We start from the raw sequence: 22,476 nt of genomic DNA, 5'->3' as shown, positions 1-22,476 counted from the left end.
ACAAATTAGAGGATATTCAGAATGATTCACTACAAGCCCTTCAGTGAATTTTGCTACACTCTCAATATCTGCTCTTGTAAGAATGTCTCATTTAAATTGATCATATTCACACAACAGCCTATATTGACGTAGGTTGTGGAAATCCTACATACTCCATTTTGATGTGGTCTTTTACACATTTAAGGAAAATCTACACTGAGGAAATATGGAAGTGCCATTTCTGACTCATGGCTAAGAATACTTGCTGCATGGTTGTCTTTGGCATCAATATTTTCTAGTTTTTGTCCTGGAACAAGCAAGCAGTCAAGGATGCACCTAAACTGTATACTGTTTTCTAGGTCTGTGCCCAAAGCAAGCAATGGCAGAAGAAATCATTGGCAGTCTACATATTTCTCCCTGTATAGGTTTTCATTTCAACAATGCATGTAAAATTTAAAAAGTACTGTAACCCATTATCAAAAGGAATTCACACATAAAGGCCAAATAAAAGCTGATTCATATGGGTTACAGCACTAGTCACATCATTATGGGTCAAAGTTTTGTACCAAAAAGCCTATGTAGCAGTGTTAATCTTAGCACAAAGAACATTCTTTTCACAAGTTTTTTTGTCATTGTGGTACCTAAGAAATATTTAGTCATCACTAAACTGATTAGATAAAACGCTGGATAGCCCTATGTTTTATGGTTTGTTTTATCAAAGGTTATTTCATTGAACTGTACTTTCTTTTGTACTCTTTCAAATGTCTGTAAAAACTGCAGAGCTGTTGTAAAAGAAATTCTTTTGAGGTACCACAGAATTAGACAATAAATTGTCTGTATCTCTAGAAGTTATAAATAACAGAGTGGTTGCTATAGTCAAAACTATCCAAAGTATCCATTTATTTCTTTGGAAAATATGGCAAATCTCTCTGACACTGGACCAGTGATCACTATTAAAGAGCTAAATCTAGCATTTCCCAGGTCTGACTCCAAAGGATGAGCCCTAAGAATCTTGTTGATTTTTATAAGATAGTTAATACAGTATGAGCTGAGACATTTATTTTCTTAAAAATGTTTGCAATATTAACATTTTTGTGAAAGTTTGCAAAAACAGGCTCGACAAGATTTTTAGTTATTTGAAAATCTTTGGTACATAGCCTGGTTTAGGCCTGATTTAATAAAGCTCTCCAAGACTGGAGAAGTTATCATGGGAGAACCCCAGTGATCCAGCAAACTTGGAATTCATTTTTTTCCAAATCTTTTGCTATTATTGGGCAAATACTTTCAGTCCTGAACCAGATTCATTCCAGGTTTACTAGATCCTCTAGGTTTGTCCATGGTTCTTTCTACCCAGACTTAGAGAGCTTAAACAAATTAAGGCAATCGTGTTGCTGGAGGGAGAGGAGTTTACTCTGAAATTTTAAAAAATCCATGCAATTTTCCATGAATCCATAGTCCGCATATGCAAATATAGGATTTGTACATCAAATTCAACTTTGCCAAAACCGCCTTGCCAGCAATAGTGAAGAAGTTTAGTATGCGATTTAGAGATCCTGTTGGGCCTGATTTAAGAAAGCTCTACAAGGCTGAAGAGCATAAACTTTCCAGAGTGAAGTTGGGTTATCCAGCAAACCTGGAATCAATTTCTTAAAAATAATTTGCTATTTGTTAGCAAATGTTTTCAATCCTGGACCAGATCTATTCCAGGTTTGCTGGATTACCCAGCTTCATTGATGAAAGTGTATCCACTCCAGTCTTGGAGACCTTTAATAAATCAGACCCACTGATTTTATCCTTTGGTTAGAAACCACAGAGACTTTGGTTCCCGCATCTAAATCCAAGAATAAAAATAAAAATACTGATGCTTAACAGTGTTTAGATGTGATGGCTGTGTTAGATTTTTTTTTACCTATTTTTACCTTGTGAATGGGGCAGGAACATAGCTTCTGCCTTGTGATAGCAAAGCCCACTCACCCCCACTTTATCTATAGAGAAACAGCACAGCCACCTTTGGAAAGCAGCATGATCAGCTTTTGGATGGGGTAATACATTTACCTGGAGAGCAGAGTCAACGGGTAACAAAGCCATGTTACAGGTGTGTAACAATGTAACAAAGTTCCACTTTAGCTTGCTTGTGATGTAATTGATTAAGCTAGGATGGTGACGTTCTCTCAAATGACTAAGCATAAGCATAAGTTCTGAACCTGGACAGTTTAACAATGCAAGGAAGGTATAACGAATGGATATGGAAATATATCGCCTTTTGTCTTTCTAAGTATTGTATATATGTCTTTATTATACCATAAGCAGCTAAAACTCACCAAAAAAAACTATATTCGCTGTGATCCCTTCAGGACTCAATGCTACACTCTATCAACACTACAATTAGAGTCATTATAATAGTATGAAACAGCACGAATACAGTACTAGCAGAATTTTCACCCACTGAGCCATTGTTGCCATGAAAAATCTAAACATTAAAAATAACAATAAAAATAGCCAAATAATCAATTACATTTAATCTAACAATTCCAATTAGTGGGGAAGAAACAGAACTCAGAAAGTCTATTGATTTATTATGAATATTTGTGTTGTCAGAATTTGTTCCACCTCTTATCTGTTTTCCAGACATGAGAGATGATGGAAAATTCAAGCATTCCTTCCGCTATGTTAAAAGCCTATGAATGTGTTTGATAATGTAAGCATCACAGTGGCTCCCAATTTGTTTAACAAATTACATATTGAAGTGGAATGGCCTTTGATAAAGGACAGTTCTAAAGATGTTTGCTGAGCCTCCTAGTACACTGGGTTATTGCACTATTTGTCGCACATGATAATTATAATGCAATTATTGAAAATATGTACTAAAGGAAAGTATAATTCAAGACTGTTCTTAGGTTATTTTGTGTCAAACTATAAAAAAAAGCAGCAAAGATGCAGCACCATAAATAATGTGCAGCTACATTGTTGCACTTGTGGGTTGGTAAATAAATCCTTCACCCAATACAGAACATTTACAAACCAATGAATGGTGGCAAAACTTTTTTTTTGTCTATTATCCACTGTATAATGTTCATGTTTTTGCAGACACTTACAGTATGCTCAAAAATGATCTTTGCCCCTGTTTCATATTTAGAATAGTAATATCAGTTGCAATCCACCAGCATGATCACCAGTATAACACCAATCTAAGTTATATTTTTTAGTAAGAATTCAGCTTTCCTATGTGAGCCTCACCAATTAATGCCATATTATTTTCCAGAGTGCATTATCCAGTTAGAACACCGCCTCCAATATAGCAATTTGAGCCAATAAAAGCAAACATTTAGTTTCTGCTTTTAATCAGCATGGAATTTTTAGGGCTTTGCAGATGTCACTAGTGATTGCTGCCAAACACTGGAGGAAGCTGATTTAAAGTGTGGCCATTAGGCTTTGGATTCTACGGCCCTTTACTATAACTGCTTGTAATGGCACTATTGGCAATTATCCTATGCTTTAAAAAACATTGTCCTGGCAGATTCCCCAAAACACACCGGATCTAGTCACTATTCATTGTAATAAGCATCCCTGAGCAGTTTGATGTCTCCATCCAAGGTTTTTATGAGAGGCTGCAAGCCAGAGATCCCTTTATCATATGTCCGCTCCTTTCTTAATCCTTAATGCTTTGTGAATAGTTTGCCATAAATTAATATTTTTAACAAAGATATAGAAAAAAAGCCAAAATTGGTTAAATTGCACCCAAAACCATTATAGTTTCATTCTTAATAATTTTAATCTCATAATGTGAGTGCAACATCATGATGCTGGGCACCCATCATGACATGGTTTTCAGCTCCTCAAATCTCCAATAGGAGCCCTGGAATATGAGTTACATTAAGCTTTCACTTATGTTGTCTAAATGCAACTGTATTGCTTTGTTTCTGAAACCATTTCAGTCTTCCAAATTTAAAAGCCATGTGATAACAATGCTTATTGTGTAAAATTTATTGGGTTTTTGTCTTTATTAGCAGTATGGCACTGGCTACATGATAACTATCAATATTAGCAAACCCAAGACCAAAATGTACACTTAAATATAAACTGGAAACTGGATTTTCAGCTGAAAATGAGAGAATCTGTATACTTGGTAAAAATTTCAATGGAAATAAAGTTTCCCTTTGTTAAAAAGCCATTTGCCAATTCATATGGATTTTCATAATCTGCCTTCACTGATCAGTAACCATAAAACAATCCGGAGAAACGAGGATGATGCAGCCAGTGGTTATCAGAAGTAAACTACAATTGTCTGCTGATAAAATAACACCTCCTTATAACAAAGTAATGTCCATCAGCACTTGTTACCCATTAATATTTATTTATGCAGCTTCCCTGCTTCTTCAGACTAGGCAAGTGCAATAGATTTACAATAATGCTGCCTTTAGAGTATAGCTTTCCCTGCTTTAAGCAATTTATGGAAGTTGGCAACAGTTGTATACAATGTATCTTTCTCTGCACAGAATATATTGTTACCACCTGAAGTGTGCCAGCAAGTACTTCTATTTTTTACAACACAGGGAAAGAAAAAATGTTTGTACTGTTAGACTTTAGGTTTATTAGGTACATGTTTTTGCCAACAGTAAATTGCATGAAAACATGTTTGTGTCTTTGACATCTCTCTGTCTTGTCTTCATGGTGGAAAGCCTATTATTGTAGTTCCTAATGATGGGATCACTTTGACAGTCTCTCAGAGATATTTGTAAGTAAAACATGCCTGTGTATCTCATTCCATTCCATCTAGTAACCAAGGAAAAGGAGACATACCTTATTTCTGGTACTATAGAGCAAAAACAGGCCAATGACTTTTCTCATGGTGGTTAAGGCCCTGCAGCTTTTTGGAACTTAGTGTGTGCCACTGCTTATAGTATTCTATATTTTGGCGCTTTAGTGACAGACATCTTATAGTCTTTGTTGTCCTATAGTTTTTCCCGTCTTTTCTTTTTTTAAAATGGATCTTGTCAAAAAAATTATTAAATGTAGCACTAATGAATTTAAGGTGGTTGTATAGAGCACAAATGTGATGCATTGATTTGTAGGTGTGTCTCCAGCCAATGATTCTTCTAAAGCACGTGCCCCGTCATAATTACCACTTCACAGTATCTTATCAATTTGTGTGGTCTATTTCTCCAACCACTGCTATTTTTCACAGTAGGCTGGATAAAGAATAAATAAAACTAACATATACCTGTTGAAAACAGAGGCAAGACCAAAGTGCAGTTAGTTTGGTCATAATTAACACTTCACAGTTTCTTATCAATTTGTGTGGTCTGAGCACTGCTGCTCTGTCGGTGTAATGATGGCTGGTGGGGGCCATCTATATGGTGCCACAGTACCAAAACCCCAGTAAAAAGAACATGAAGGAGGGTTGTTTATGCCGGTGTGGATGAGGAAGGCTTTTTATTTAAGGTGTCTTGCCTACAAAGCTATGTAGGAATACTCTAAACAACTAGGTCTGCCAAGCACAAATATGCTATTTCTGTAAAGATATGGCCTTGACATTGTTATACCCTGGTCTTTCAACAATCTTGAGTCCTCAAGAGTCCATACCTCCGAGTAAGCTTTGTTAATAGTCTTCTCATTTCTCCAACCACTGCTATTTTTCACAGCAGGCTGGATAAAGAATAAATAAAACTAACATATACCTGTTGAAAACAGAGGCAAGACCAAAGTGCAGTTAGTTTTCTTACTTTTCCTAGAGAAGAATCCAAGTAGAATAAAAATAATGATAACTATCAAAGACCATGGCTGGAAAGAATGTAATTGTGTGTAGTTCCTAGTGGATGTCTACAACGTACAGAAGAATGACCTTGTTTTATACAGGCTTTAGTTTGTACTATGAACTGAAACATAGAGAAAAATGTACCTTTCTTTTTTTAGTTTGCTGAAAAACGGGGTTTAAAGCTTTTAATCTTTAGTCTGCTGTTTAAGTATTAGATTATGCTATACTACATACATAGCTTGGCCAAAATTTCCCCCATGCCGGTGGGAGCAGTGTTATGATCTGGGGTTGCTTCAGTAGCTCAACTTACTACCTAAATATACTGATCTGCCAGGTTTTTCCATCAATGGCTTTTTCTTCCCAGATGGCAAAAGCATATTTCAAAACCGCAAAGCCAGGATTCAACAGGCTCAAACTGTGGAGTGGTTCATGGAGCCTGAGCCATAATATTCACACATGGATTAACCACCAAAGAATCCAGACCTTACCCTATTGAGAGTCTTTGAGATGTGTTACAGAAGACTTTATGCATTGGTCCAACTTTCTCTTCATCAATACAAGATTTGGCAAAAAAAAAAAATGAATACAGCTCTGAATGGAAATAAATGTTTTGACAATGCATAAGCATATTGGAATAATACCATGGTAAGTATGTGCCGTATTTAAAGGCAGAAATGAGTAGAGTGAAATATTGTGACTTAGTGGTCAGGCAGTAAAATAAGGACACATTTCCAATTGCTGTGTTACCTGTATTATAAAGCACTTTATTTGTAAGAAAGTCATTTTAATAAACATTAGGCTATATATGTATCTGGAGTTCCTTTTTACGAAATTCATACAGAAAAAAAAATGAAGCATGCTGGTAAAATACAAGACTGTAGATGCACTTATTCTCTCCATTCTTTACATCCATCCAGTGCTTACCAGCATCCCTGCATCACAGCTCTCTAACCTTTAATCTCTTCAAATGCTGCTGTGAGGATAACAACTTTGTGTCCACAATCAGTGTTTGCTAGCAACTACAATGAAGTTTCGCTGCTGGTGTCTACATTTGTCTCCACATTCTTAGCAATTTTTAGTCTACACGTTCTTTAAATCTGCCATAAGGGTGTCCAGGGAACTAATCCTCCCCCTGATCACTTGTAATACTTGGCTTGCTTCCCAAATGTCCATGTACTGGCATCCCACTCTCACAGATGGAGCCAATAATATTTAAACATCTTAACAAGGCAATGACAACCCCAGTCTAGTGTTAATAGATTTTGAAATATGTACAAGGAAACATTTACAAATTCTGCTCAGCACCACCACCTGCTGATTCAATGCAACTCTCATTGATGAGCAGAAGAGGACAGCCGATCAGGTTATATATAACATGTGTTTTGAAGCTGAACATGCCCCACTAAAAAATAGACAAAAGGCAATGCTGTAATTTTTTCTTAAAGTCAAACCATGGGAAAACAGCCAAATGCAAATCAGAAGCACACTCAAGAAAAACTGATCTGTCCAAACTGCTAAAGGATTTGCATATCCCTCCTGTCCTTTTTTCCATTTTGAAGACTTAGGCAGAGGTGCTGTGGGGCGGGCATGGGTGGAAACATTCCCTCACTTTTTTTGGGAATGCGCAAGCGTGCCCACTTTTATTTTGCAAAGAAATTCTTTGGGGGTCTGCGTCTCTGGCCTGGGGGACACATTTCAAAGAATACCATGCTCCCTCTTCATTTTTTACGACTACACCCCTGGACTTAGGTCAGATAAAGAAGCTAGGAGGCTGGCACCGCCTTCTCTGTTACAGTTTGTTAATCCCATTGGGGTTAACTGGTGGTTTTCATATGGTTCACTGCTGTGCCGACAACAAACTGTTGATAAGGAAGGGTAGGTAGGATTACTAACCTTTATGGAGCCTACCAGCAAGCCTTGACTGCCTTTCCATCTTCTTTAGTTCTCCATTGGTGTTTCTCATCTCCACCCTCGTCATATTCACTTTTTTACAGGTTCTCACAGCTTTATTGGTATGTTTGTATCTGGCCAGTTGACATTAGTTAGGGCAGGTTCAGACCAGAGGCAGGTGCAAACAAACTTGCACGGTTCCAGCTGGCTGGCACCTTGGCAGCTGCTTGACTGCTAGCAAAGCAGTGCTGATTCTTCAATAGCAGTTTACTAGAGTGAGGAAGTGGTAACTGTGCTGAAACCTCATTTCCAATCTGAACGTAGCCTTAGGCTTTAAGCCCTATGAGAATGTGGACTGATTGAACACCTGTTTGGAACTAATGGTGAAGATGGGTCCTTTGACAAGTTTATAAAGTGATATATTGGGGGCTCACAGTATTAGTGTGACTCGCACAAAGTTTTGGTTACTGGTTTAGAAACAAGTTTGGTTTGAAGATAAAGCTGTGTGCGGCCTTGCCCTCTTCACAATATTGCCTTTTGTGTTTTTATTAAGGGAGTAAGGACATGATGGATGGTTTCGGAGATATAATTAGAAACTTATGATTGGCAGCAGTCATGTGATCCTGCAGAGTACTTAATACATCACTGGGACCTCCAAAAATTGTCTTAAAGCTGAGGTATAACTTTCTTTTGATATTTATTTTGGTATTTCTTTAAATAACTTTGTGGGCTGCAGAGTTGAAAGACTTTTCCTTTTCCGCTTTAATATAGGCTGTCTTAAACTAAAAAAGAACAGAAGGTAAAGAAAATAAAAACCGCAGTTAGATCTCATTTCTATGGCTGCGTCTGCTCATCAGCTACAGCAAACGAAGTGATATTTATGAGTAGTGAGGATCAGCCTTTTGGAATGCTTCATAATGTGTTAATAAGGTTAAATAGAGCGTAGAGTACATTCATATGTGAATGTAAAGTATGATGCCCATATTCATGACACATTTATTCAAACAGCTGCTCCCAGTCTGCACTGCACCGGAGGTGTGTCCTGTGGAGATACTGCAGAGATCTGTAGCAAGCAAAGCAGAAGAGAGATAACACTTTTCATTCATCTCACAGCACATCTTCCATTCCACATTACACCTTCCTAGTCTGCAAGATGTCTCAGCCCAGTGTTCTAAGTATAATCCACCATATCGACAATTTTCATCACATTTCCATATTGTCTTCATGGTCTGATTCTATCTAACGCTCCTGATTAAAATACAAATCTCTGCAGATGAATTTCAGTCCTCCCACACTAGATGCGCAGGGCGCAATTCACATTCTGAATGTATGTTTTTCTCATTGTGTATCTTTGGTAATTGTATTTTCTAGAGCCGTCGTTTGTGAAATGAATTTGATACCGAGTCAGGATGAGTGAAATCGGTCACATACTAGTTTGAAGAGACGTACGCATGGGTCACAATAAACACAGCACAGAAATACATTCATGGATTCATTTGAAAAGAGAGAGAGAGAGATGATTAACCCCTTACACTAAGCTGCTTCAACTAAAAACAAGGTGATTTTTTTCTTATATTACTAACAATATTCCCTATTGTGTAATGTAAGCTTTAGGTATTGCCAATACTTGGTCTTTCCAGCTGAAAATCATACTAGTAGGTTAACTGGCCTTTGACCAAGCTGTCCCTTATGATAGCAGTAGTGACATCAGATCATTAAATGCTTTAACGTTGGGATGGGTGGGAATGTTCTATAAACCCAGTGAAGTATCCATAATATCTATAAATAAATTAAATTAAAAAAATTACACCACAAGGAATTGTGATGAACAGTTCCAATGCACTGGTAAATATAATGCACTATACATTCACATCTCAATACAATGTTTTATTGGAGAAATGAAAATTACTGCCCTATTCACCTCTATATTTGTGTGCATATAAGGAAAAAGAAGGTGTATTACTAAATGTACATTTATTGAAGGAAATAAAAAAGTCAGCTTTGCATTTGCAAGCACAATGTAGAGTAGAACTTTAGGACAAGCCTCAAAATCCAATAATTTAATCCATGGCCATCAGTAGCGTTTGTAGAGATCTTCTGGTTGACCTGCCACCAATATGGTTATAATATAATAAATTATGGAAAAAAAACAGTTCCATGTGCGTGTGCCAAATAGGCTTGAGAAAGAGGTAGGGACCCCAGAATGTGTTGAAATAGAAGTAGCTAAAGGAACATTGGACATACCCTGTCAAATCCTCTAACCTGTTAGACTTTCCTACCTGAACGGTAAGTGTTAGGGGTTAAGTCCTTGATAGGTTTGCCCATGGTTGGAGTTAAGCACCAAAGAGGTAGGCATTAAGGTTGGGCACCAGGTAGAAAAGTGTTGGGGTTACCTACTAAAAGGGGTTTAGGGGGGTTAAGGTTAGGAATTAGGCATTAGACACTAGACATTAGGCACTAGACATCAAGGTTAGTCATCAGGATGTGATTTCACAGTTTGCTTTTAAAGTGTTTCTATTGATATGCAATTTTCAACTTTTTGTAGTCAAAGGCAGTAGCCAAGCTTTCAGCTCCATTTCTTAATAATCTCCCTGCCCTCGGACATATGCAGAGAACAGTAAAACTTGATTGTGATAGTAAGGGAAAATGTCACATTGATATACCTGCCAACAATCTGGGATGGGAAAGAGTGAACTTTTATAGCATGTAGGCAAAGGATACCCCAGCCATGCCCCAAATTATGTAAATGATAAATATAGTTAAACCCAACTGTTTTTTTTTTACACTTATAGATTAGAAAGAATATTCTTGGAACAAGATAATGTTGCTGGTTATACAACAATTTTTGAGCTGAAAAGCTTTTTTTTCATTTGGAAGATATTTGCCCTAAATATTGGTGATAATGTTCTTTCAATGCACCCTTTTCTGCGTATTTGCCTTATCATGTCAACTTGCCTGTGCTATCCAATTTAAACCTTTTGCTAGAGATGAGCAAATTGATTTACTCTGAATTAGGTGAATCTCATATTATCCCATCAAATGTGACTTTACCACTCAATACAGAAGGTGATCAGACTTTGAATACAACATTAAGGGTTGTATAAAGCAATGACAATGTGCACACTGCAGTTTTCCCCAGCAGCCAGATGTCACTTTTCATCAGTTTACAGCACTAAGAATTCCTAAAGAACATTTTATTTTACCCTTTTTCTTATTTCCCTATAGTCGTGAATCAATAACATATCTATGCACAGTTAGATTGTTTCTAGATAAAGTCAGCTCACAGGTATAAACACAAAAAAAAAAAAAAAACATTTGCAAAGTGTATCCAATAACAACTAGATTTCACACTGTTGCAGCAAGATAGGCAAAAGAGTATTATGAATGGATATGATTGCATACAATACTTTGCCATTGATGAATTGGGCACATATACAGTTTACATTTATGTGTATTTCTGTATTCCTTAAATCCTTTATAGTAGCAGTTTTATTAGAAAATCCAGTGGGCACAGACTTCATAGTGATGCATTTTTGTGCTCTATAACTTGTGCCTCTGCATAGCCCTGTACTGATCTAAATCAAAATTATTATACTTAGCACTGTCCTGCATTTGATGTGTAGTGCCCAGCCCTGTTCAGCATCCAACATGTAATGCTAAGCAAAGCCCTGCATCTGATTTATTATACGCAGCACCGCCCTGCATCCAATGTAATATGCTCACTATAGCCCTACATAGATGTGTAGTACTCAGCACGGTTCTGCATCCAACATGTCATGCTAAGCATAGCCCTGCATCTGATTTATTATACGCAGCACCGCCCTGCATCCAATGTAATATGCTCACTATAGCCCTACATAGATGTGTAGTACTCAGCACGGTTCTGCATCCAATATGTAATGCTAAGCATAGCCCTGCATCTGATTTATTATACGCAGCACTGCCCTGCATCCAATGTAATATGGTCACAATTGCCCTGCATAGATGTGTAGTACTCAGCACTACCTGGCATCTATTGTATAGTACTCTGCATCAATGTTTAGTACAGCTATGTGTCCAAAGTAGGGAACACAACATCTGATGTATAGTATTTACAAGGCAGTCCATTCATTTAAATTCATGTACAACCGCCCAGTCTTAGGCCCCATTCCCATTATTGTGTTGCAAGAACATGTTTTTGAAACTTGCTTTTATACAATGTGGTGCCATTCATTCTGATCAGTTTTGCCAGTGGATGTGTGAGTGTGGAGTGAGTTTTCACTAGGTGCTGTCTCTGAATTTTATGTTTTTGTAGTTAAACTGAAATTTTTTCAAAGTACCCAGATAACAAGGTGGTACATTCACATGCATTAATTTGTTGGCTTAGTGTGCCTGTAAACTTTAATAATGGTTATGTTTTTATAGCCTTTCTAGCAGGCTGTGGTATGTGGTTAAAACTGTGTGTGGTTAGTAGTAAAATGTACTTAGTCACAGTAGGACAATGGGAATTTAGAGACCAATTCATTGCATAAGGTCTGAAATGCTGAGGTCTAAAAGGAGTTCTCCAGTCTCCTCTGCAGACAGATTCCAGGAAGCACCTAAAGATCACCAGAATCGAACATCCAGAACAGCTCATTACTTTTTCATCAGCAAGAGGCATGAAGTGGGTACGTCTGGGAAGCATTCCCATAAATGGGAGTAGACTGGTGCACAACAAGATAAGATCACTAAGATGTATATGGTATTATAACCACATTTCTTTATTCTTTAATGAGCAGACATCACTGAACCTCATATCAATGCCAAAAGCTAGGAGAGAAAATCTGTTCATCAGTCTTTGTAAATTCACCCCCAAGGCTGGATGTCACTGAAGTACTGAATGGGTAGGTTGTGCCACCCTATATTCTTTTCAAAGGTTTATTTTCTGTTTGTAAGGCCCTGGTCAGCACCAGTATTTACCAGACACCAGTCCCCCAATCTAATGCCGCAGTCTTTACCATTAGCAAGCCCTGGTTGCGTCTCCCAGCACACGGTTGCCCTCCGGACCTAATGCGCAAGGAATGGTGTCAGGAATGGGCTGGCAGAGGACCAGGGGCCCACAGATAAAGCAGTACAAAAACTACCAGGCAAATCCAGATTACAAAGCCAAAGTCATACACGGGTGATCAGCCCACCAAACGAGGTACAGAGGGATTATCATCACAGATTAGCCCAGCTAAACGCTACAACAAGCACCGGAATCTGAGAGTAGAGAGGCTATAAGGACCCAGCAGCCAATGGCAGCATGGGATTGACCAGGAACCATTCTGTTAATCAGCTGCAGCACAGCTCCAAATCCCCTTCAAATGTGCAGTCTCAGTGCAGGGGATGCGGAGAGGGAAAACACAGCTAAAGGGAAATAAGTATGCTGCAAGCCGCAGAGCACTAATTCCTTGAACTTCTCTGCTGCTGCAAGCACCGCCACTAAGGGAATAAGTGGAGCGCGCGTTACTGCGTTGGGACACCACCCGGGATTGTAGGCCAGAAGAGCATCTCCTAACACTGCTTTTCTTGGTGTGCATTTAATATAAGCCTAAGACATAGGATAAAACAAGCTTTCCAAGGCTCCTTGAATGCAATACAATGGACTGGATAAAATATATTTAGCATTGTATTTGATATTATGTTGTAGTAGAGTTCCTTATAAATTCCCATCATTCTTATTCTATTGGTGATTAGAGAAACAAGCTGCATCAAAATAAATGACATCTTTGTCACAACATAACGAAAAGTTTATTGATTGTCAATTGCAGCCATATTACAGATGTCTTGTTCTAATGTAGGTACACCATCACTTTTAATGGCATTCCATCCCTACCTTGCCAATGGATCTGTGGTGCACTGCAACGAGTGGTACCCCATACAACGTGCTTTGCAATGTTAAACAAAAATAGTGCAGTTTATACACATGAAAGGTTACTGCAAATAATTGTATCAACATGTCTTACTAGATTAAAAACTTTAATTTATCATTTGTAATGATCTATGTAATTGAGGCGGCCATTTTGATTCTGTGAAATAAAAACAGTAAAATTTCTTCTCCAATGATTGTTAGCCAGGGATCATACGATTGAGGCTGCCTAGATTGATAGCTGGGGGAGCACAGTTTTATGTTTATGGAAGATGTACTAATAACAGTACAATATTATAATGCTGTGATCTGCAAAGGTAAAAGAGCTCAGCATTCTAAATTTCCATAAATAGAGGTCTATATAAAGTAGTAGTATGATGACAAACCACCATAACGCATCCACCTGCTACATTCTGTGCATCTTCCAACTAGAGTGAATTGGCATTGGAGTTGTGGATGTATGCATGCAATACGTGTAATAAATAAATACAATACTATCAGTATCATTCAGCAAAATGCAAATATGCATAAATATTAAAAAGGTTGAGCTCAGGTTGGGTTAGCTTTATTCTACAAATATATCAATATGTAAATATGCATGAATAAGATTTTTTTTGCTCTATTGTTTTTAGGATAAACTGCTTTATCCATGTTCCACCATTATCATCAAGCCATGTTAGCTTCCGCTATGGACAAATTACTGATCTTGATATTCTATTTAACTTGCTTTCAATTTCTTAACATTTAAAGTAAGTCAGGCCTTACTGAATTTTTAATTGTATTTCAGTTCTCTTTTAAAATGTTGCTCCCAGCTGCCATCCTCACTTCTAGAGTATTTAATGGGCCCCATAGTCTTTCTTGACATACATACTAGATCTTTTTTCATTTCAGGAATCCTAAAACATACATACATTGACAGCCATGTACAACCTGAAGTCAAGCTAAGCATAAAATATCTTCTGTAACATTTTAAGACATGTTTTCTTCTAGGAATAAATCATGCCATTCAGTAGTTTGTGAGACAAGGCTGGTAAAGTCTAATTTCTGAATGGCAAATCTACTGCTGCCTTTATTCACCTCAGTAAAACAATGAATGTCCTCACAATCTTTGACTTTGTAACTAATTACATCATCTAATAATGTGGTTCTTAGGATTAAACTTGTTTCAAGAAAAAAAAGTTATTAGTTGGCAAAATTTAAAAGAAAATGGCTTACTTGGCCAAGTTGAAACTTCATTTCAAAATTGCTCGTTGCACCATTAGAAGCATTATAGAGGTGTGTTTAGCCAAAAGACACTATCTTGCTTGCTTTGTTCCACAGTGTAGCTCTTTTATTAAAATTCAGGGTCACCATGCAACTTTGCAAATCTAAAGTTTTATCTTTGCATTTTCATGTATTTTAAATGTTCTCAATAGTCAAGGCCTATGTTAACGTCATTTAATCTAGCCTGTCTGCAGTTTGTATTGTGGGATGAAGAAGGCAAGCAAATATATATTTCATATACATGTTTGATGGACTGTGCCCAATTTTATGAGTCATGTGTGATGTTCTGTATAGCACAGGGCTCATGTAATGACCCTATAGAAAGATCAAGAGATTTTGGAATAAAGCAAGCTCCTCAAAGAATTTATCAATGCAATGCCTATCTTCATTATATGTTATTCATCTAAACCAGCAATTCTCAACCAGGCTTCTTCCAGAGCCTGCTAGAGGTTCCTTAAACTGTAGCCCGCTAACCTCGAATTGGATTAGGTCTGCATATTTATTGGACCAAAGCCATGCAAAAGGGCCAGATGCATGACACTTATGATCATTTAAGTTATCTATAAACATGGTATGCTAGCCGCAACCAGAAAAGGGGCTTTCTTTCCACTGGTCACCAATGTAGGAGGCTTTTTCTCCTACTGATCCCAATAAATTGGTTTTAGCAGGGGTTCTACAGGGGTGGAACACAATATCAAAATTTCCTCAGGGTAAAAAGGTAATATAAACAGTGAATTGTAGAAAACAGAATGCACATTTAGAAAGAATCCCCAATGTCTTCCTTGCTGTTGGTTTTGGCCTTCAAAAGAGTAATTTTACACTGTATACTACAGAATAGAGACAGGTTCAATGCCAACATGATAACATTTCCATTGACATGAGTCACTGATAGGAGCTGTCAGGACACATGGAAAGAGAAGGTAATAGGACTTATTTGCATACTTTAGTGTAGTCTAAGGATGTTCCAAAAACTCAATTTTATTTTGTTTTTAAAGCAGAACAATACTTTAAGCTTTGTGCCTGCTCATCAATATTACATTTGTCCAATCAATGGTGTGCTGTCTATAATTGACAAGCACACTCTAAACACCTTTTTAGCTATCTAATGCTGTCCATACTGCAACATTGAACATTTTCTGGAAAGCTGCTTTATTGTAATAGTACATGCAGCATATTTTCACATTACAGCAAAACAGAGATGTCATCTTATCTTTCTGCAATATTCTTAGTAAAACCTAAGAAGATTCGCCTCCTAACACTGTTGGTGTTCTCCTTAAGGGCCTTCGCATGCAAAGTGTTCCACGTCCCCCCTAGGCTTCTCCTTCAACCTCTGTACCTTGACAAACATGGCAGGTAAGGCTTTTTCTTCTCCTTAAGGGCCTTCGCATGCAAAGTGTTCCACGTCCCCCCTAGGCTTCTCCTTCAACCTCTGTACCTTGACAAACATGGCAGGTAAGGCTTTTTCTTCTTCAGCAGACATGTTGTAAAGCATAAATGTCTCAGCTGAAGCACAGTCTGCCCTTCCAATCTATGCTGTGATGAAAACTACAAGCCTTGTGGGATCAGGGTCTTCCAATTTAAAATGGTTATGCTTCAATAACCTTTGGATACACATTTAGAAATCTTTGCATTTTCTCAGTTAAACTGTCTGTGATGTGACCATCCTAAAAAATGGTTTTATAAAAATGTATCTTATATAACATTAAATTCTGTCATACCTTTTATTTGATGCTGTTATAGGTCAAAAATCTGCACTAACATCCACTGTTAATTACAGCAATGTATGTTTGGCCCAGGGCTGTCTTGCAAAGTAAATCAGAGATGCAATATCCTTTTAATGGAGCTAACTTACTTTATTTTTCATTCTGTTTAAGGCCCAACAGCCAGCACTCCACTATGGTAACTAGCTGGTTGAAAAGAGTGATGACTACCCCTGGTGGTTCATGCAATACAACATGCTCTTATTCTTGTTTCATTTCATATTTCCTAGGATGAGAAGAAAAATGATTCTTTAACATAACCACAATAGCAATCACAAACTATGTTTTATTTTGGATGTGTACATACAGAAATAAGGAAGATTATATTATTTTGTATAAGACGTGACCTGATGCAGATAAGAGTTACTCTGCAAATAGGGGACATTGGAATGACCACAAACAGACTGCTTTATCCTGTGTTCCAGGTTGTAGCATCTTTAAAGGTCTGGTCTTATATTACAGCTTGGATACACAGGTTTTAGTAAATAATCTGCTACTTGTAATACAAATTCTGATCCCTATGATGGTATATTGAATTATTATGCTGCTTGTGGTATGGTAAACCTCTAGCGTATATCATTTGTTATAGCAACTTCAGATGGTGGGTTCAAATACACAACTCTGTGTTTTCATCAGGCACCAGGAACCCTTTTGATCATTTCAATTCAAGACGCACAACCTGAAGAGTGATAAAGAACCTACAATGTACAATTAGAGATGCGAGCTACATAAGCACTATCACTGGCAGCTTAGCTCAGTCCCTGGAGTACTGGCTATCATGATGTGAAGGGCAGCACACAGGTCATTTTTATCTGTAGTCACAGGACAGACGAGGGTCCATTCTAACTACTATTTGAACAGCAGCTGCAACAAAGCAGCAAAGTGGCTGGAATAAAGAACATTTTACAATAGGCTTTTCACCCATTGTATTGTGCATCATTAGAGCAGGGGATAGATACAGATGTTCGCCTGGAAAATCGACATCTCCATATGCTGCAACTTAACAATTAGGTGAAGGCAGCCTAACTTGTGTCCTGGTGTTGAAACGTTTCCTCTGACAAAGCTTAAATGAATCAGAACATCCCATCTGTGTTGGAAAAAAGCAACCATCTCCATTCAGATTTCAGCCACTCTTGTTGAGAAGGCATTTTGTTTCATCTGAGGCTAGCAGTAATACTCCTGTTCTACCAAGAGTCTGCCCTTCTCTGCACTTCTTAAAATTCATCTTGTGTTAACAACTCTCTGCTGCCTCCTGAAAGCTCCCAGTGACCACAATGAGATTGCTAATATGTTGCAGTTGCTCCATGATCCTGACTGCTGCCATTTGCATTTTATTTTCTTGCACAACAGAGGGTGTTGCCATCCATTAATTATTTATTAATCATGATTCTGTCTGGTCTCCACACAACAGCGATCCGGAGAAGCTGAGCCTCAGATTTACGGTCCACCCATAGAATTATTATAGGATACCAAATGAGGGTGCGAAAATAAGAAATATGTGATAGGATTACAACTCAAATTGCTTTAGCTAAATAAAATAACCAAAAAGACAGCTGCACCTGCTACGGCTCATTAAGCTAAAATCGTGCATTATGTTTTTTTTTCTTCTTCCACACAAGGGGAAATAAATAAATAAATAAATCGTACAAATTACCTGATAGGTAAATATTTGCACAGTAAAAGAATGACCTGAATGACTGAATGAGATCCGTACACCGTTCACATGTCTTAATGACTGGGGAACACAACACGGTGTTCTAATGTGTTATACACAGTTAACTAGAACGTTGACTGACCCATTTCCTAGAAGTGTGGCCTGCATCAGACTGAGCTGATCCACACACCCCTGGGGCAGAAATCAAGTGAAATGAAATCATACCCAGCCAAATGCCACATGAAAGGCAGATGTAACTCACACAGCATAGATACATAGATAGATATACTGCATTTTATCTGTCATTAACTGATTATCACAACGGTTACAACACCCCCTAAACCATAACCGCATATAAGTCCTCTGAAAATGCCTCTCCTGGCCACTGCCGTAGTTATTGCCTTGTTTGCTGTGTTGATTTACGAACAGCTTTTCCCAATTTTCCATTTTTTTCCATGTCAGTTCAGTATCATTTTCTCTGCAGATGGGTTTATGCATCCTGAGGCTTGTGAACAAATGGATTTAATCAAGGAAAAATAAACAAAAAAAGAAAAAAAAACATTCAAATGAATAAATGTCATTACAGGATCCTCTAGCAAAATAATCACAGATTATCATCCAAGAGACACAGCTGGGATTACCCTTTCATGAAATGATATTCAATAGCTTTCACTGTCATGCACATCTAGGAGGCATACAGAGAATTTTCTGAAATCGCTTTAAATATAATGACACAAGAAATCCTATTTTTTACTTATTTGGAGGACTGCTGTGGTTATAGGGATTTCCTTCATTGTCCTTGTCCCAGATAACCTTCATAGGTTGCAGGGTTCTCATGTGAAAGGTTATAAGAATTTCTCAGTACAAGCCTCATCCAACATGAAGCTGATATAATAAACACAATAAGCCAATAAACACCAAAAAAATATAACACTGAATATATCAAAATGCATATCCCTATATAGATGAAAATGTAACCTTGCTGGATGCTCCCAGCCATCCTGTTTTCTCATCAATCACAGGATGGCTAGAAAAGTAGCAATAATTCTAGTTATTCAAGGAATCTTGTTCCAGCATTTTCAGAGATGCTGATACTTATGTGTGTATAGAATATGCAACAATCAAAGAATAAATCCCAGCTAAATAACAACTCTACCTATATAAGATATCTGGTGGTTTATTAGTGATAATTGGAAAAAACAGGATACTGCCTGTGTGCAGGTTTTTTTTTTTTTTTTTTTGATAATTGGAAAAAACAGGATACTGCCTGTGTGCAGGTTTTTTTTTTTTTTTTTTGTCAATATTATCCGATCACTGCTATTTTTTCTCATTGCAGAGATTTTACACCTCCCCGGGCACTGAGAATTTTTTCGACTTGCTGCAGAATGGAACATGCATCACTAAAAAGTGTAGATATTCATTTTATATTTTCAACAAATGCAAACTTAAGGCAACACATTTAGTGGATCTGCAGTGACAGTGCAGTCATTTCACTGTAACCTAAATGAAAAAGTTAACCCATCAATGGCTAAGGACACCTGCAAGTGCTTGCCATGTGGGGTTGAAAGAAGCACTCCAGCAGTGCAAAAGTTAAACTCTTTCCAAGGACCATTGATACATTCCATTTTTTTCATGACAATTCCTCGGCCCATTCCACACCCAAAGCAGTATGAAAGGGCAGTAGATTATTATTATTTTGGGGCATATTCTACTTACGATATTTGGGGATAGTGGTAGTTTCCAGAGTGGTAGACTCCTGAAACCGGGACTGTGTTGAAGATTGGAGATAAATTTTGTAGGTAGAGGTAGAGTATTCCGTGTTGGGCCAGATGGGCATGGGCTGGGTGCTGGGGGTCCCTGGAACTGGGCGTGACGCAAAAGTGGTCGTGCTAAGGGGGACAGTGGTGGAGATAATTGTAGGAGGGGCAACTGTATGGCGCACAGTTGTGGTTCTAGAATTTGGCCGGATAGGTACTCTGCCGCCCGGGAAATGAGTTGGCGCCCGGGTGGTAGTAGTTAAACGGGTACTAATTTGATTGGGAGTCCTTGTGGTGGTGGTGGTAGTTGTAGTTTCCATACTTTTTGGAAAAGAGCTCGGTTTGGAAAGAAAAATGGGGTCCTGGCCGATACCCTTGGAATCGATTAAATCGGGAGGGACGTAATCCTTCACGGAACCCACTACGATCCACTTTAAAAGCATCAAACTCAGACCCAAGCCAATGAATCCAATTAGGAGAGGCACTACACATAGCCACGTTTGCTGCCTGTTCCACACAATGCAGTCACTACACCGCACCTCCCTAGGGTTTGGTGCCCCATCCTCTTCTTCTCTGTTTCCACCTGCAGCCTCTTCAGCCGGACGTACAGGTGGTGAGGTGGAGGCAGCCCCTTCACTCATCCTATATTCCTTTCACCCCCCAAAATACATGAGCAAGCTGGATCATCAGCACCACAAGGAAGGGAGATCAATCTCAGCATTCAAATGTCACAGATAATTAACAACAAATATTCCTCCATTAGTGCTGAATCAGCTAGAAAAATGCCATCCATCCAGGCATGATATTCATCCGTGCATCACTTGGCTCCCCTGTGCGGATACACCAGCCTTCTTTTTTTTTCCTTTTTTTTCCGACCATCCGTGTGTCCCCCCTTGTTGTCTGTTCACATTCCTGCACACGGGAGCTGCTTCTCTCCTCCGCTTCTCTCTAGCTATGGAACAGATGCAGCAGCGTTCCTCGGCTGTTTCTTTCAAAGGCGACAGAGCAGCAAAATGCACCTGTTATTCAGCAGTCCCTGCAACCAACCCTTGGCCAGCACTTTAAGAGAGAGACCAATCCGGAGCTAGAGCTAAGGAGAGTCTGAGCTGAGGCAGCCAGCAGCAGTACAGACACCAGCACAAGCATTTAACACACGATAAGCCATAGGGGGAAGGATAGCTTCTAACACCCGGGATGTATGCACATCCATTTATCGGAGTCTGTGCAGCATCAATATCCTTAGAGCAGAGCAAAAAGCAGCCTGGCTTTGGGAAAAGAAAGGGGGGTGTAGAGAAAATGTGAAAGGCACCTCCCCCTAATGCCTAATGGTAGTTTCTTAATGCGTACAAGATAAATAAATGATCCAGGAAAATCCCTTAGGAAAATGTTTTTTAAGACCCTCCTATCCTTGCTGATATGATAAATGGCAGTGTTCTATGACAAGTGTGATGAGCTGCTCCACCTCCTAAATTGTAAGCTCTTCGGGGCAGGGTCCTCTCCCGTGTCACTGTATTTGTCATTTAGTAACATAGTAAGTCCTGAGCAGGGTATAGCAGAGGAAGCCATGAACTGCACCACCAACCAGTTTATCCCCAAACCCCCACCTAATAACCCAATAAAAGACAACAGGCTTGTGTTGGAGTAAATTGTAGCAGCTCTGTTTATTAACAAATATGCAAATATATAACATCTTATTTTATTATACATGAAACAACATATATATAACTGAAAACAAACACCAATAACAGCATTCAGTTCTACCAGAAATTGTTTTCCTTCTTAGGTCCATGAAAATCCCCCCATACTATCCCTTTAGCCAAATTTACTTTAGCACACCACCTCAGGGACAGTTAGTGCATAATCACCTCTCACACCTAGCCCCCACAACAACAAAGTGTCATGAGGGCCACCATTACAGAAGAGCCATAGCCTGATAGGTCCCACCCCCTTGTTTCCTCGCTTCCCAAAACCTGGACCTAGGAAACAACGCCCACCTGCTGCCATGACATATGCCCCCTAAAACTCTCTAAATATTGTAGATATTGTAATAAATAAAATGCTTGCTGTAGGACAAACTACTGTCCCCTCACCTCCTGCCCCTCCCTACTTATAGCTTGTCCTTTAACCCCTCCCCTAGCCAACAAGACCACCTATCACACCATATTCCTTTTCCCGCACTTTTTTATATTTTTTTTTATAATTTTTAACACCTGCCTTCCTTCCTCTCCCTCTCATGTGTCCCTATGCTATATACTAGTTTCAGGCATACTGGTCAAAAAAGACATACAGTTAGGTCCATAAATATTTAGATAGAGACAACTTTTTTCTAATTTCGGTTCTGTACATTACCACAATTAATTTTAAATGAAACAACTCAGTTGAACTGCAGACTTTCAACTTTAATTCAGTAGGTTGAACAAAAATAAGAATAAAAATGTGAGGAACTAAAGCCTTTTTTTACACAATCACTTCATTTCAGGGGCTCAAAAGTAAGTGGACAAATTAAAAAGCTGAAAATAAAATGTTCATTTCTAATACTTGGTTGAAAA

At 38.4% G+C, this 22,476-nt stretch overlaps 1 protein-coding gene across 2 annotated transcripts in view; it reads right to left on the bottom strand.

Annotated features, from left to right (window-relative positions):
• The window catches only part of NRG3 (neuregulin 3), a 432,966-nt gene extending 411,787 nt beyond the window's left edge, over positions 1 to 21,179 (bottom strand). Inside the window, exon 1 of one of the 2 annotated variants that reach the window (XM_072423133.1) lies at positions 19,887 to 21,179. In XM_072423133.1, coding sequence (XP_072279234.1) covers positions 19,887 to 20,568 — 682 coding nt within the window. In that variant the 5' untranslated portion in view covers positions 20,569 to 21,179. The remainder of the gene's footprint in view (positions 1 to 19,886) is intronic. The other variant, XM_072423132.1, reaches the window with a different exon arrangement.
• Positions 21,180 to 22,476: the final 1,297 nt, after the last annotated feature.

This window comes from Pyxicephalus adspersus, chromosome 10 (genome assembly GCF_032062135.1).
Source record: "Pyxicephalus adspersus chromosome 10, UCB_Pads_2.0, whole genome shotgun sequence".
Classification (NCBI taxonomy): domain Eukaryota; kingdom Metazoa; phylum Chordata; class Amphibia; order Anura; family Pyxicephalidae; genus Pyxicephalus; species Pyxicephalus adspersus.
The sequence above is the reverse complement of the archived record's forward strand: the minus strand, read 5'-3'. Positions and strand labels throughout refer to the sequence as shown.